The 11,713-nt window shown below is 62.2% G+C and overlaps 1 protein-coding gene across 1 annotated transcript; it reads right to left on the reverse strand.

Moving 5' to 3' along the window:
• Positions 1-511: 511 nt before the first annotated feature.
• On the reverse strand, positions 512-10,821 carry LOC118720363 (gamma-aminobutyric acid receptor subunit alpha-5-like). The gene is made up of 9 exons (XM_036440188.1): positions 10,748-10,821; positions 7,503-7,708; positions 6,867-6,934; positions 6,538-6,758; positions 3,712-3,794; positions 3,328-3,474; positions 2,319-2,471; positions 1,920-2,113; positions 512-655 (listed from the first exon to the last, which is right to left on the reverse strand). Exons 1-9 carry the CDS (start codon positions 10,819-10,821, stop codon positions 512-514), a joined length of 1,290 nt encoding a protein of 429 aa, XP_036296081.1.
• Between the last annotated feature and the right edge of the window lie 892 nt (positions 10,822-11,713).

The raw sequence follows: 11,713 nt of genomic DNA on the forward strand, positions 1-11,713 counted from the left end.
GGAAACGTTTGCATTGTCAGGTCACCGTCGGAACAGGGAGGGGAAGAAAAAAATAAATAGACTTTTCTCTCTGTAATAAATAGACGTCTCTCTTTCTTTGTAATAAATAGACTTCTCTCTCTCTCTTTAATAAATAGACTTCTCTCTATTTGTAATAAATAGACTTCTCTCTCTCTGTAATAAATAGACTTCTCTCTCTCTCTCTCTGTAAACGGTCGGCGTCGGGCGCGACTCCTGTGGTCGGGGCGGCCCGGCTTCCTAAGAAAGGTCTCCGTTTCGCGCATCGGTGTGACATCTCCGAAACATCTGACCATTGTGTGTGTGCAAACACCGAGCAGCAGAACAGCGCTCCTGTACGCGTGTGGACGTGCAGTGTTCCTGAAATGGTTGTCCTAGGATGGGGTGTCCCTCTGAGCTAGCCCTTCTGGGGAACCATTCCTCGGAAACCATGGCTCTCTGGGGGGGGGGGGGGGGCGGGCGTGGGGGCGGGGCGGGCGGGGCGGGGGCCACTCTACTGATTCTCCACCCGCATGTTAGCGCACCAGTAGTGGATGTTGTAGAAGAGGTAGGCGAGAGGGAAGAGCATGCGGCACACGATGTCGATCTCACTGACGCTGTTGTAGAGCCTGGCCTGCTGGGACTCCACGTCCTGCTCCTGCCCCTGCCCCTGCCCCTGCCCCTGCCCCTGCCCGCCCCGGGGTGCGTTCTGCTCCTCCTGGCCCTGGCCCTGGCGGCGCTGGCGCTGGCGGCGGAGGCGGCCCAGGTCCTGCATCTCGATCTCCTCGGGGCCCTCGGCGGCCTGGCGCAGCCGCCTCCTCCCCCTCCTCCTCCGGGCCGGGTTGTCCCGCCGGGCCGGGCCCCGCGGCCGCCTCTCCCGCCTCTGCAAGGAGAGAAGGAGAGGGGGCGTCAGGGCCGGCCGCCGGGCTGGTGGCGTGGGGTTCGAGGGCGGGCCGCGGGGCTGGTGGCGGGCCCTGTCTTACGTGGACCCCTCGTGGCGCGGGGCTGGCGTGCGGGGGACACGCTGTCCTTGCGATGTACCTCGAAAGGCACCGGAAAATAAGATGGACTGAAGCTGGTGGGTGGATGGATGATTAGTAGATATAGATAGATAGATGATAGATAGATGATAGATAGATGATAGATAGATAGATGATAGATAGATGATAGATAGATGATAGATAGATGATAGATAGATAGATGATAGATAGATAGATAGATAGATGATAGATAGATGATAGATAGATGATAGATAGATGATAGATAGATGATAGATAGATGATAGATAGATAGATGATAGATAGATGATAGAGATAGATAGATGATAGATAGAGAGATGATAGAAAGATTGATGATAGATTGATAGGTGATAGTTTGATAGATGATAGATATTGAGATGATAGATAGATAGATAAAGATAGATGATAGATAGGTAGATAGATAGATGACAGATAGATGAATGAATGATAGATAGATAGATGATAGATAGATAGATGATAGAAAGATGATAGATAGAGAGATGATAGAAAGATTGATGATAGATTGATAGGTGATAGGTTGATAGATGATAGATATTGAGATGATAGATAGATAGATAGATAGATATAGATAGATGATAGATAGGTAGATAGATAGATGGCCCGGCCAGCGTGTCTCAGGGGTTGAGCATCCACCTAAGAACCAGGAGGTCAGGGTTCCATTCCCGTCAGGGCCCAGGCCCAGGCTGTGGGCTCCGTCCCCAGCAGGGGGCGTGCAGGAGGCAGCGGGTCCGATTCCCTCTCACCATTGATGCTTCTCTCTCTCTCCCTCTCCCTTCCTCTCTGACCTCAACTCCGAATGCACGTGTGTGCGTGCGTGCGTGTGTGTGTGTGTGTGTGTGTGTGTGTGGAGAAGGGGGGCGGGGGCGGGGGCGGGGGGCGCACCCGGTACAGCTGGGGCTCCTGCGGCCAGGTCCGCTTGGTGAAGTGGGTGACGGCGGCGAACATCAGGACGGCCATGAGGACGAAGCCGAGGGACACGCTCATGAACCAGTCCAGGGAGGTGGCGTAGGGCACGTTGGGCAGTGCGGAGCGGGCCATCATGCACAGGCCGGACATGATCAGCATGGTGGTCACACCTGCGGGGGGGCGGGGGGCGGTCAGGGCCGGCTGGCCGGCCGGCCGGACGACCTTCCGGACAAAGCCTACACCCCCCCCTGCACCCCGCCCTGCACCCCTGCGCCCTGTGCCCCCGCCCTGCTCCCCGCCCTGCGCCCCCACCCTGCACCCCGCCCTGCGCCCCCGCCCTGCACCCAGCGCCCTGGGCCTCGGCCGGGGACCCACCGCACATGGTGCGGGCCGGGATGGACTCGCGGTTCAGCCAGAAGGTCAGCTGGGACGCGGCCACGGTGATGATGGCCGGCCCGTAGTTCTGCAGGAGGAAGGAGTGCAGGCCCCTCGCCAGCTGGAAGTTCGCCGTCATCACCGAGACGTTGCCTGCGCAGACGGGAGGGGCGTCAGCCAGCCGGCCGATGCTCCCCCCCCCGCCCCCTCGGACACGGCTTCCTCTCAGGAAGGGAGAGGGAGAGGGAGAGGGAGAGACATCCGTGCGAGAGAGAACCACGGACCGGCCGCCTCCCGCCTGCCCCCGCTGGGGATGGAGCCACTGCCAGGCCTGTGCCCTGATGGGGACTCGAACCGGGACCTCCTGGTTCCCAGGCCGGGCCGCGTGTGTCCCTGGTCATGTGACGCCCCTGAGCCCTCCCTGGCGTCGCCTCCGGGGAAACCGGATTTCTGCCGCTAATCCTGGCCAGCTGTGCCCTCGCCCGCACCGAGGCCTGGGCCTCTGCGGACAGACGGGGCCCCTCCCCGGAGCCCGGAGCGGGGGCAGGCGGCTCCGGGGAACGGGTGCCCGCCCCCCGCCCGGCCATGCCCCCGGCCATGCCCCCCGGCTGCTCTGGGTGCTCCTGGCCGTGTGCGGAGAGCGAGGCGGCGCTGACGGTGGACTGGGGAGAGCCGGGCGGGGCCGGTCTGCGGGCCGGGTTCCCCACCCCCGGGGAAGGCGCTTCGAGACGAGAGGCCGAGCTGAGGGGCCGGGGTTACACACGAGGGGTCTCGGGCGGAACGGGGCGGGCAGGGGAGAGGGCGGGCCCCGGCCTGCGTGGCTCAGCGGCTGCGCCGGCCTGGGAACCGCGAGGTCAGGGCACAGGCCTGGGCTGGAGGCGGCCGACCGCGGTTCTCTCTCCTCGCCGTGTTCCTCTCTCGCTCGCCCTCTCCCCTCCTCTCTCTGGGGGCAGGGCTCAGGCCGCCCTCAGGGCCCCTGCCTCCGGTTCCCCTTTGCCCCGGGGCTCACCGTAGGCCCGCTCGCTCTCGGTCCGGTTGGTCCAGTTGCCCGTCAGGATGTACTGGGACATCTGGGCGGCGTCCTTGGCCACGGCCAGCCCGGGCTCGTGCGGCTTGTTGGTCCACACGAAGTTGACTTCGTCGGTCGGATGCCCGTCTGCGGGGGGAGCGGGCGACCTCGGACCCCTCCTGGGGCCGAGGAGCCTTCCCCCGAGGAGTCGAACCCACGGCCCCTCCGGAGGGACAGCTGGGGCCCTCACCGCCGCCATCCCAGCCCCCACCCCTGGCCGGCCCGGGGGCCGGTCCCTGTCCGCCGTCACCCCCGCGCCCGGCCCTCCCCCCTCCTCCCGCAGACCCGCAGAAACACGCTTAGGACACGCGAGCGCGCACTCACAGCTGCTGAAGATCAGGGGGCAGGTGTGGACGTCCATGGGGTAGTCCTGGAACTTCAGGTTGCAGTCCGCGGTGAGGCTCACCCTGGGATGGGAGATGGGGGGGGGGCCCGCGTGAGAGCGCCCTCTGGGGGGCATGGAGCAGGGGGGCGGCCGGCGGCCACCTCCCAGCGCCCTGCGCCCCGGGAGAGGTCTCCCCCGCTCGGCATGGCCCCCGCCTGCCCTGGCCTTTCCGGGAACAACATCACAAGGAGGGGTCTGGCCCCACCGCAGGCCCCAGCCGGCAGAGGAGGCCGGGGGCCGCTGGGCAGATGCCCGCTCAGCTGGCCCGGCCCCGGCCCCATGTGTCCGCTGGGGACCTCAGGACCCAGCGTGTGCGCGGCTGCCTGCCCGTGACCAAAGGCGGAGGGTCCGATGCTCTCGCACGCACATTAGGACCCGGCTGCGCGTGGGAAACCAGCGTCACGCGTCGCCCAAACCCGGGGGCCAGGTAGGCCTGTCCCTGCAGGTGAGCTCCTGGCCCTGCCTGCCACCTGCCGTCAGCTGACTCCTGCGCATCAGCGAGGCTCTGCCGCCATCTCGTGGCCACTCGGAATAACTACACTGCCACCCGCAGTCAGCTGACTCCTGCGCATCAGCGATGCTCTGCCGCCATCTCGTGGCCACTCGGAATAACTACACTGCCACCCGCAGTCAGCTGACTAGTTCCTAGTTAAAAGCTGTGCTAGTTCCTAGTTAAAAGCTTCTAGTTGCATGTAGGTAATGTGTTTCCAGTACTGCCCCGGAATAAAACGTGTGGGACCCATGTATCATGTCCTTCAGGCTCCTGTGTGGAGCTACCTGTGTGGAGCCACCTGCCAGTCACACTGGCACGGAAGGACGCTCTCAGCACCATTTGCGCAATTCCCGTGCAAACGTGATCCTTTGCTGCCCTCCTGTGGCCGTTTTGAGGAATAACACGCGGCGTCTCTGTCCGCGGTGCTGAAGCGCCAGGCGGACCTCCCTGGCTCAAATGCTCGCCTTCCTCATTGTCCCTGATGGAGGGGCGCCCCTGTCACCATGGACCTCAGGAGGCTCAGGGGCACTGGCCCCGCAGCCGCCCCCCTGGAGGGCGCGGAGGAGAGGGAGGGTGGTCCGGTCGCCACCTCCCAGCTGCCCTGCTCTCCTAGTGGCATGCCCCCTACTGCCCGGGCTTTTCAGGGCGCTGGCAGGGAAACTGTCTGCCATGCGACCCTCACCAAAAATTCTACCCAGAAATTAAAACAAACAGCCCTGAGCCCTGCCCCAGGGCCGGCAAAGGAAGGCCTCGAAACTGGGGGGGCAGATCCCCCTAAGGTGACCCCGCTATCCTGCCTGAGAAGTCCGTTGGTTCCGTGTGCTTATTTACCGTAACATGCTATCTCATTCATATATATATATATTAATCCTCATCTAAGAATCCCCCCCATGGATTTAAAGTGGAAGAGAGAGGGAAAGACACAGAGAAATATCGATGTGAGAGAAACACATCCATCTGGCTGCCTCCTGCATGTGCCCCGACCAGAGCCTGGGCTGGGGGAGGAGCCTGACACTGAGGTACATGCCCTTGACCGGAATCGAACCCGGGACCCTTGGGTCTGCGGGGCCCGATGCTCCCTATCCACTGAGCCACACAGGCAGGGCTGTGTTGGCGCTGTTTGTTAACTGGACGGCCGGGGTGTGACTGTCTGGCAATACACACAGGGAGAGGGGTATACGCACACGCTACCAGCGCCTCCTTCCGGCGGCACGGGGAGAGTTTGTCTTAGATCCCACAGGCGGAACCCGCACGCCCTCCCCTTCGAGGCCGAGTGTACTGCCCACGCCTATGGATCTGCGTCCTCTTTACAGGAGACGTCGGGGGACTGCTGCCCTCCCGTGGCCATTCAGGGAATAGCACTCTGCGTCTCTGTCCGTCGAAGGACTGCTGCTGCCCTCCAGTGGCCATTTTAAGGAACTGCACCCTGTGGCTCTGTCCGCGGTGCTGAAGTCCTAGCGAAAGCCCCGTGAAAGCCCCCAAAGCGTCCGACCCCAAATAAAAACCCCACACCACCAGCCAGGCAGGCCGCAATCCTTCCGTCACGACTCTGGAGGCTGAACCTCCCTCCCCCGCCCCACCCCAGCCCTGAAAAGAGACGCCCAGACACTGCGTGGCTGAGGTTCCCTCGAGCCCAGCGGTTCCCAGTGTGGGGCACACGCCTACGGGGGGGGGGGGCAGTCTGATGTTTGGGGGGGCCATTCAGAGTGAATGCTCTGCATGTCTTATGGTTCGAGGGGCCTCGTGTGTGGTCTGTAAGTCTATTCAGTGACGTAGTGATGCGTCTCCGTTCTGTATTACTATTTGGAACATTATCTGCTATTTTCCGTCACCCTTCATGTTTTTTTAATTTTTTTTTTTTAAAAAAACAATTCCTTAGGGATTCCTTCCTCAGTCTCATCCCCTGTCCTTCTCTCTCACGGACGCCATGTTTCTTGGGAAGCTGTTGAGGCCAAGTTCGCGGCCTCTTAGGATGGGAGTGCACTTGGTGAATAATAATAATAATAATTCTGTGTCATGGGGGCGGGCGGGCTGGACTGGGGTGTTAGAGGTGCTGAGGTGGGTGGGGCGTGGCCAGGAGCAAGCTGGGAACCACTGTGCTCAGGTGACCCTGCCACCTACCCCATGCCCCCGCCCCACTGCCCATGCCCACCCCACGCGGCACCCCATCTCCCTCCCACCGTGTGCCTTGACCTGACAGCCCCCTCCCTGAGCCGGCCCTCCCCAGGAGGACTCTGCACGCTCCGTCCACCCGCCCCAGGCCCGGGCTCACCGCATGGTGTAGACCAGCGTGCCGTCCTGCTCCAGCCGCAGCAGCCGGTTGGGCGTGGCCTCGCCCTGCAGGGAGGCCTTCCGGCTGTTGTGGAAGTACACGTCGGGGGTCCAGACCCTGTCCACCACCTTGCTGCTGAAGGTCAGGCGCTTCATGGGGCCCCTGAAGCGGAGCCGAGGGTCCTTCCAGCTTTGGCGGAAGAACATGTCCAGGCTGTACTCCTGCGCGGGCGGGAGGGAGGGGGAGGCCGGGGTGAGGGCGCGGCTGGGGGCGGGCGCCCCTGGGGCCTGGGCTGGGGACGGGGGAGAGGGACCCAACCCCGCACCTACCATGCTCGCGTCGAACACCGGGCCGAAGCTGTTCACGTAAATGTCCGTCTCCACCACGGTGGGCTTCCCTGGAACGGACGGTCCCCAGGCTCAGGGCCCCCCACTGGCCCAGTGCTCCCCTCCCCCCAGCCTCTCCAACATCCTGGTGCCTCTACCCCCTCCTGGAACATAGCGTTCTCGTTATTCACAACGCGAACCCCTAGGAACCAGGAGGTCAGGGTCCCATTCACTATTCGCAGTCGAGGCCCAGGCCCGGAGGGTCAGTGCAGGACGGGGGAGAGGGGGTGCGTACGGGAGGCAGCGGTCCATGGTTCTCTCTCCCTCCCTCTCCCTTCTTCTCTGACACCGGTTAAAAAAACCCCATATAAATATAAATATAAATTTTTAAAAATATGTGTATATATATATATATATACACATATTTTTAAAAAGAAAGATGTGGGGAAGGAGGGAGCTCCTTGCATCTGGAAGATGGTGCTGAAGGAGGCAGGAGCCTTGGCGGCGTTGGAAGGGGGTGGGGCTCAGGGAAGGGGGCGGGGCTCAGGGAAGGGGCGGGGCTCAAGGAAGGGGGCGGGGGCTTCTGGGGGGGAGGCGGAGCTGGAGACGGGGTGCCGGCCACGCCCCCCAGCCTCTCACCACTCGCGAAGGTGGGGTACAGCCTCTTGTCATAGCCGTCCAGCAGCTGGTCCAGGAGGTAGGTGAAGAATCTGGGGTCCTCATACTCCTCGACCTCGTACTCCTCGTCCTCGTACTCCTCGTCCTCGAACGACAGGTCCGAGTCGGGGCCCTTCTGGCCGGAGTCAGGACCCTCCTTGCCGGAGGTGGGGGCCTCTTGGGGGGAGCTGTGGACACAGACACAGAAAGGGTTTCGGCTCCTGGTCGTGATTCCTTTCTTCTTCTTCATCTTCTTCTTCATCTTTTTCTTCATCTTCTTCTTCTTTAAATTTATTTTTACCGCCGGGCCGGCGGGCGGGGCTCTGTGGTGGAGCCTGGACCTAGGAACCAGGAGGTCACAGGTTTGATTCTCCGTCAGGGCACTCGGGCTTGATCCCCAGGAGGGGGCGTGCAGGGGGCAGCCGATCCGTGATTCTCTCTCATCATGACTATTTCTCCCTCCCCCCGTCTCTCTTTGTGTCTTCCCCTCCCTTCCACTCTCTCTCTCTTAAAAAAAAAAATCAATCAATAGGAAAATATTCTCAGACGAGGATTAATAAAACAATACCAGACCCGTATCCCAGCCACGGAGAGAGAGGAGGGCCCCTCCCCGGTCACGTCGGGGGCCCTCGGCCAGGGATCCGACCCGCACAGCCTTTGGGAGCCAGGGCCGGCGCTCTGACCACTGGGCCACGCTGGCCGGGGCTTATCACTGTGTTTTTAAAGGGGGCACGTTCCACAGGGACGTCCTGGTTTCTGAGGGAAGGAGAAGAACAATTAAAAACAAAAAACACCGCCTTCTGAGCCACAATCAGGGATGTGTCTCTCCGAGCCGCTCCCCCCGCCCCCGCCCTCCGCGGACGGCAGCCACGTCTGATTTCCGTAATTGGGATCAATAACGGCCATGCCGGCCCCGGGGTCGCGCGCACTTAACTTGGGGGACGCGGCTGGGACTGGCGGCGAGTGGCGGCGGGTCTGTCTCCCTCAGAGGCACGTCTCCCTGGTCCTCTGTCCCCCCTCCAGCCCCCCAGCCCCCCGACATCTAATTAATTCTGAGAAACGCATCTCCCGGCGACTCGTTTGTTCCTTTAAACGCATTATGTGAGCACCTGCAAAGGGCGCCGGCTCCGTGAGCCTCAGAATGTCCGTGAGAGCCCACCTTATGTAAGAGGGCCTGGGTTCGACTCCCCAGTAAGGGGGGCACGGAACCTCTGTGCAGGCTCGATCCCTGGAACCCGAGTTGGGGCATGTGCAGGGGCAGCCAACCTCCCTCTCTCTCTCTCTCTCTCTCTCTCTCTCCCCCCCCCCTCCCCACTCTCTCTGAAAATTAAGAAAAAATCTCCTTGGGTGAGGATTCCATGGCTGCTCTTTTGCTCACCTCCACCTGCTCTTCCCCATACAAGGTCGTGCGGCCTACCCTCTGTGACCCGACCCTTCCCCCTTCCCATCACCCTCTGATTATTCCTCCTATCCGTCTCCCCGTTCCTCACCCCCAGGCCTAGCAACACCCCCTGCCCCCCAAGGCGACTGGCTGTACGCAGTGCGCCCTCTCCCTCCCTCTGTCCCTCTGTCCCTCCCTCCTCCCTTCCCTCCTCCCCTCCCTCCCTCCGTCCCTCCGTCCCTCCGTCCCTCCTCCCCTCCCTCCCTCCCTCTCTCCCTCCCTCCCTCCCTCCCTCCCTCTCTCCCTCCTCTCTCCCTCCTCCCTTCCCTCCTCCCCTCCCTCCCTCCCTCTCTCTCTCCCTCCCTCCCTACCTCCCTCCCTTTCTCCCTCCGTCCCTCCCTCCCTCCCTCCCTCCCTTTCTCCCTCTGTCCCTCCCTCCCTCCCTCCCTCCCTTTCTCCCTCTGTCCCTCCCTCCTCCCCTCCGTCCCTCCCTCTGACCCTCTCAGGCCTGGATTCAGCGTTTCCTCTGCCTATGGCCACAAGCCCTTTCACCTGCCTGGGCCACCGTGTCTGTTATGGGCCCCACAAGGAGGCCGGGAGCCGAGGGGCAGGTGTGTGAAACCCCTCGGGGCCCGAGTTCATTGTGGAGCTGTGTGTGGTGCGTGACTGCCGGGCGGGGGCAGGAGGAGAGGCAGCGCGTGGCTTTTCATAACAGCCACCCGAGTGTGAATCACGTATTTCAGGGGTTTGTGGTGACAAAGGGCCGGGCGCGGGAGAGAAGAGTCGCTCCAAATTGAAGGTGAAGTCGCATAAATATGCATTAAAGTGTGCATGAAAGAGCGTGCAGAGAGGCGGGAGGGAGAGACACTGAGTGGGAGGGTGCCTATGGCTCCCATGTGTGTCTCTCTGTGTGTGTGTTACTGTGTGTGTTTGTGTGTGTGGTGTGTGTTATGTGTATGTTGTGCGTGTTGTGTTGTGTGTATGTGTTGTTATGTATGTTGTGAATTGTGTGTATGTGTGTTGTCGCTCTGTGTTGTGTGTGTTTGTGTGTTGTGTGTATGTTATTATGTGTGCACTATGTGTTGTTGTATGCTGTTGTGTCCATGTGTGTTATTGTGTGTTATTGTGTTACTGTGTCAGTGTGTGTTGTGTCCATGTGTGTTATTGTATGTGCTGCATGTGTTATTGTGTGTTGTGTGCTACTGTGTGCTATTGTGTGTGCATGTGTGTGTTATTATGAGTGTTATTGTGTGTGTTATTATGTGTGTGCACTGTGTGTTGTTGTGTGCACTGTGTGTGTCTGTCTGTGTTGCTCGTGCACACACAGGAGCTATTGTTTCCAGAGGGACGGCTGCTCTGACCCCTCGAACCCAGGCCTCTCTCTCTCTCTCTCTGGGGGAGGCGGGAGGGGCGATGTACCGCCTCAGTTCGTGGAAGCTTCCAGAAAACACACACACGGCCCTCCACGGCGCAGACGGCCTCGGAGGCCGCCCAATTAGCGGAGAGAGAAGGCATTGTGGCTGCTAATGGCCCGGCCCTGCGCGGGCCCATTACGCCCATCTCGGGCCGCTCCCCCTAATAGCCGCCTGCCGCTCTGTGCGCGCGTTCCCGGCTCTGACGTGGCCGCCTGGCCCGTAAACAGCCTGACGAGCCGACGGGGAGACATGAGCGTCAGGTGCGCTCACGTGTGCACACATGTTCCCCCGGGGAGAGGGGGCACAGGGTGGGCGGCGGGCAAAAGAGGCTCCTGTGTGTTTGCCGCAAACCCCGAGGGTGTGGGGGCGGCGGGGGGGGGGGGGTGGAGAGACGCCCGGGCCGCCCGGAGGGGGGCAGAGGGACCACTCACCTGCTGTGGAAGTACAGGAAGAGGACCAGGGAGAGGAGCAGGAAGGCCTTGGTGAAGGGCATCTTCACAGCCATCCTGCCGGACGGAGCGGCGGAGGCGCCCGCAGGACCCCCACGCTGGAGGGACACAGAGGGGGCGCCGTGTGAGCGCCTGCCCGCCTCTCCCGCACCCCCAGGGGCCCCAGAGCCCTGCTGCCCCGCCTCACAAGTGCCCGCCCCGCTGGTCCCATCCTCACCTGTTTCCTGTGCCCGCTGTCTCTGGGGCTCTCTGCCTTTTTAGGGCATTGCCAGCCTCCCCCCCCCCCCCCCTCCCCGCTGTCCTGCCAGCAGGAAGGCGCTGGGCAGGACACAGTGGGGCGGTGCTTACCTGTGTGGAATCAAGGCCGCAGACCAGCCTGGTCCGGCCAGGTGCGGGGAGAAAGCCTGTGCAAAGGGGGAAAAGGAGAAAAGAAAAAAGAAGAGGCGCCGATAAGAAACCAGTCTTCCAGGGGCCGGGAGGCCCCTTTGTCTGACGGTCTCCAGGGAGGAAACGACCTCACAGCGCCCCTGTGTATTTGGGGGGTGGGGGGCTGCCCCTGTGTATTTGGGGGGTGGGGTGGGGGGAGTCTCTCTCTCGGGGTCTGTGCTGGGCGGCCACACACGTATCCGGGACACAGGCAGGCGCGGCCCCCCGGGGCGCTGCAAGTCAAACCCGAGCGAAGGAGGCGCCCCTTTCCCGGCTTCTGCGCAAAGAGCGGGGGGTTGGCACTGCGCCCCGATGCCCCGTCGGGCAGGGCTGCCCTCCCGCGGCCGCCGGGTCGGGGGCAAAATTTGCGCTCCCGGCCGCCGCCGGCTCTGCAGCTCCCCTCGCGGACCCTGAAGGGCCCCCGGCTCAGGGGCGCGGGCAGAACGGGGGGATCGCCGTCCTCGCCGCCTCGCCCGCGCTCCTTACTCCGCGCGCCCACCCCCGGGTCGCGCGCCGTCGGCT

This window comes from Pipistrellus kuhlii, unplaced genomic scaffold (genome assembly GCF_014108245.1).
Source record: "Pipistrellus kuhlii isolate mPipKuh1 unplaced genomic scaffold, mPipKuh1.p scaffold_m20_p_165, whole genome shotgun sequence".
Classification (NCBI taxonomy): Eukaryota; Metazoa; Chordata; class Mammalia; order Chiroptera; family Vespertilionidae; genus Pipistrellus; species Pipistrellus kuhlii.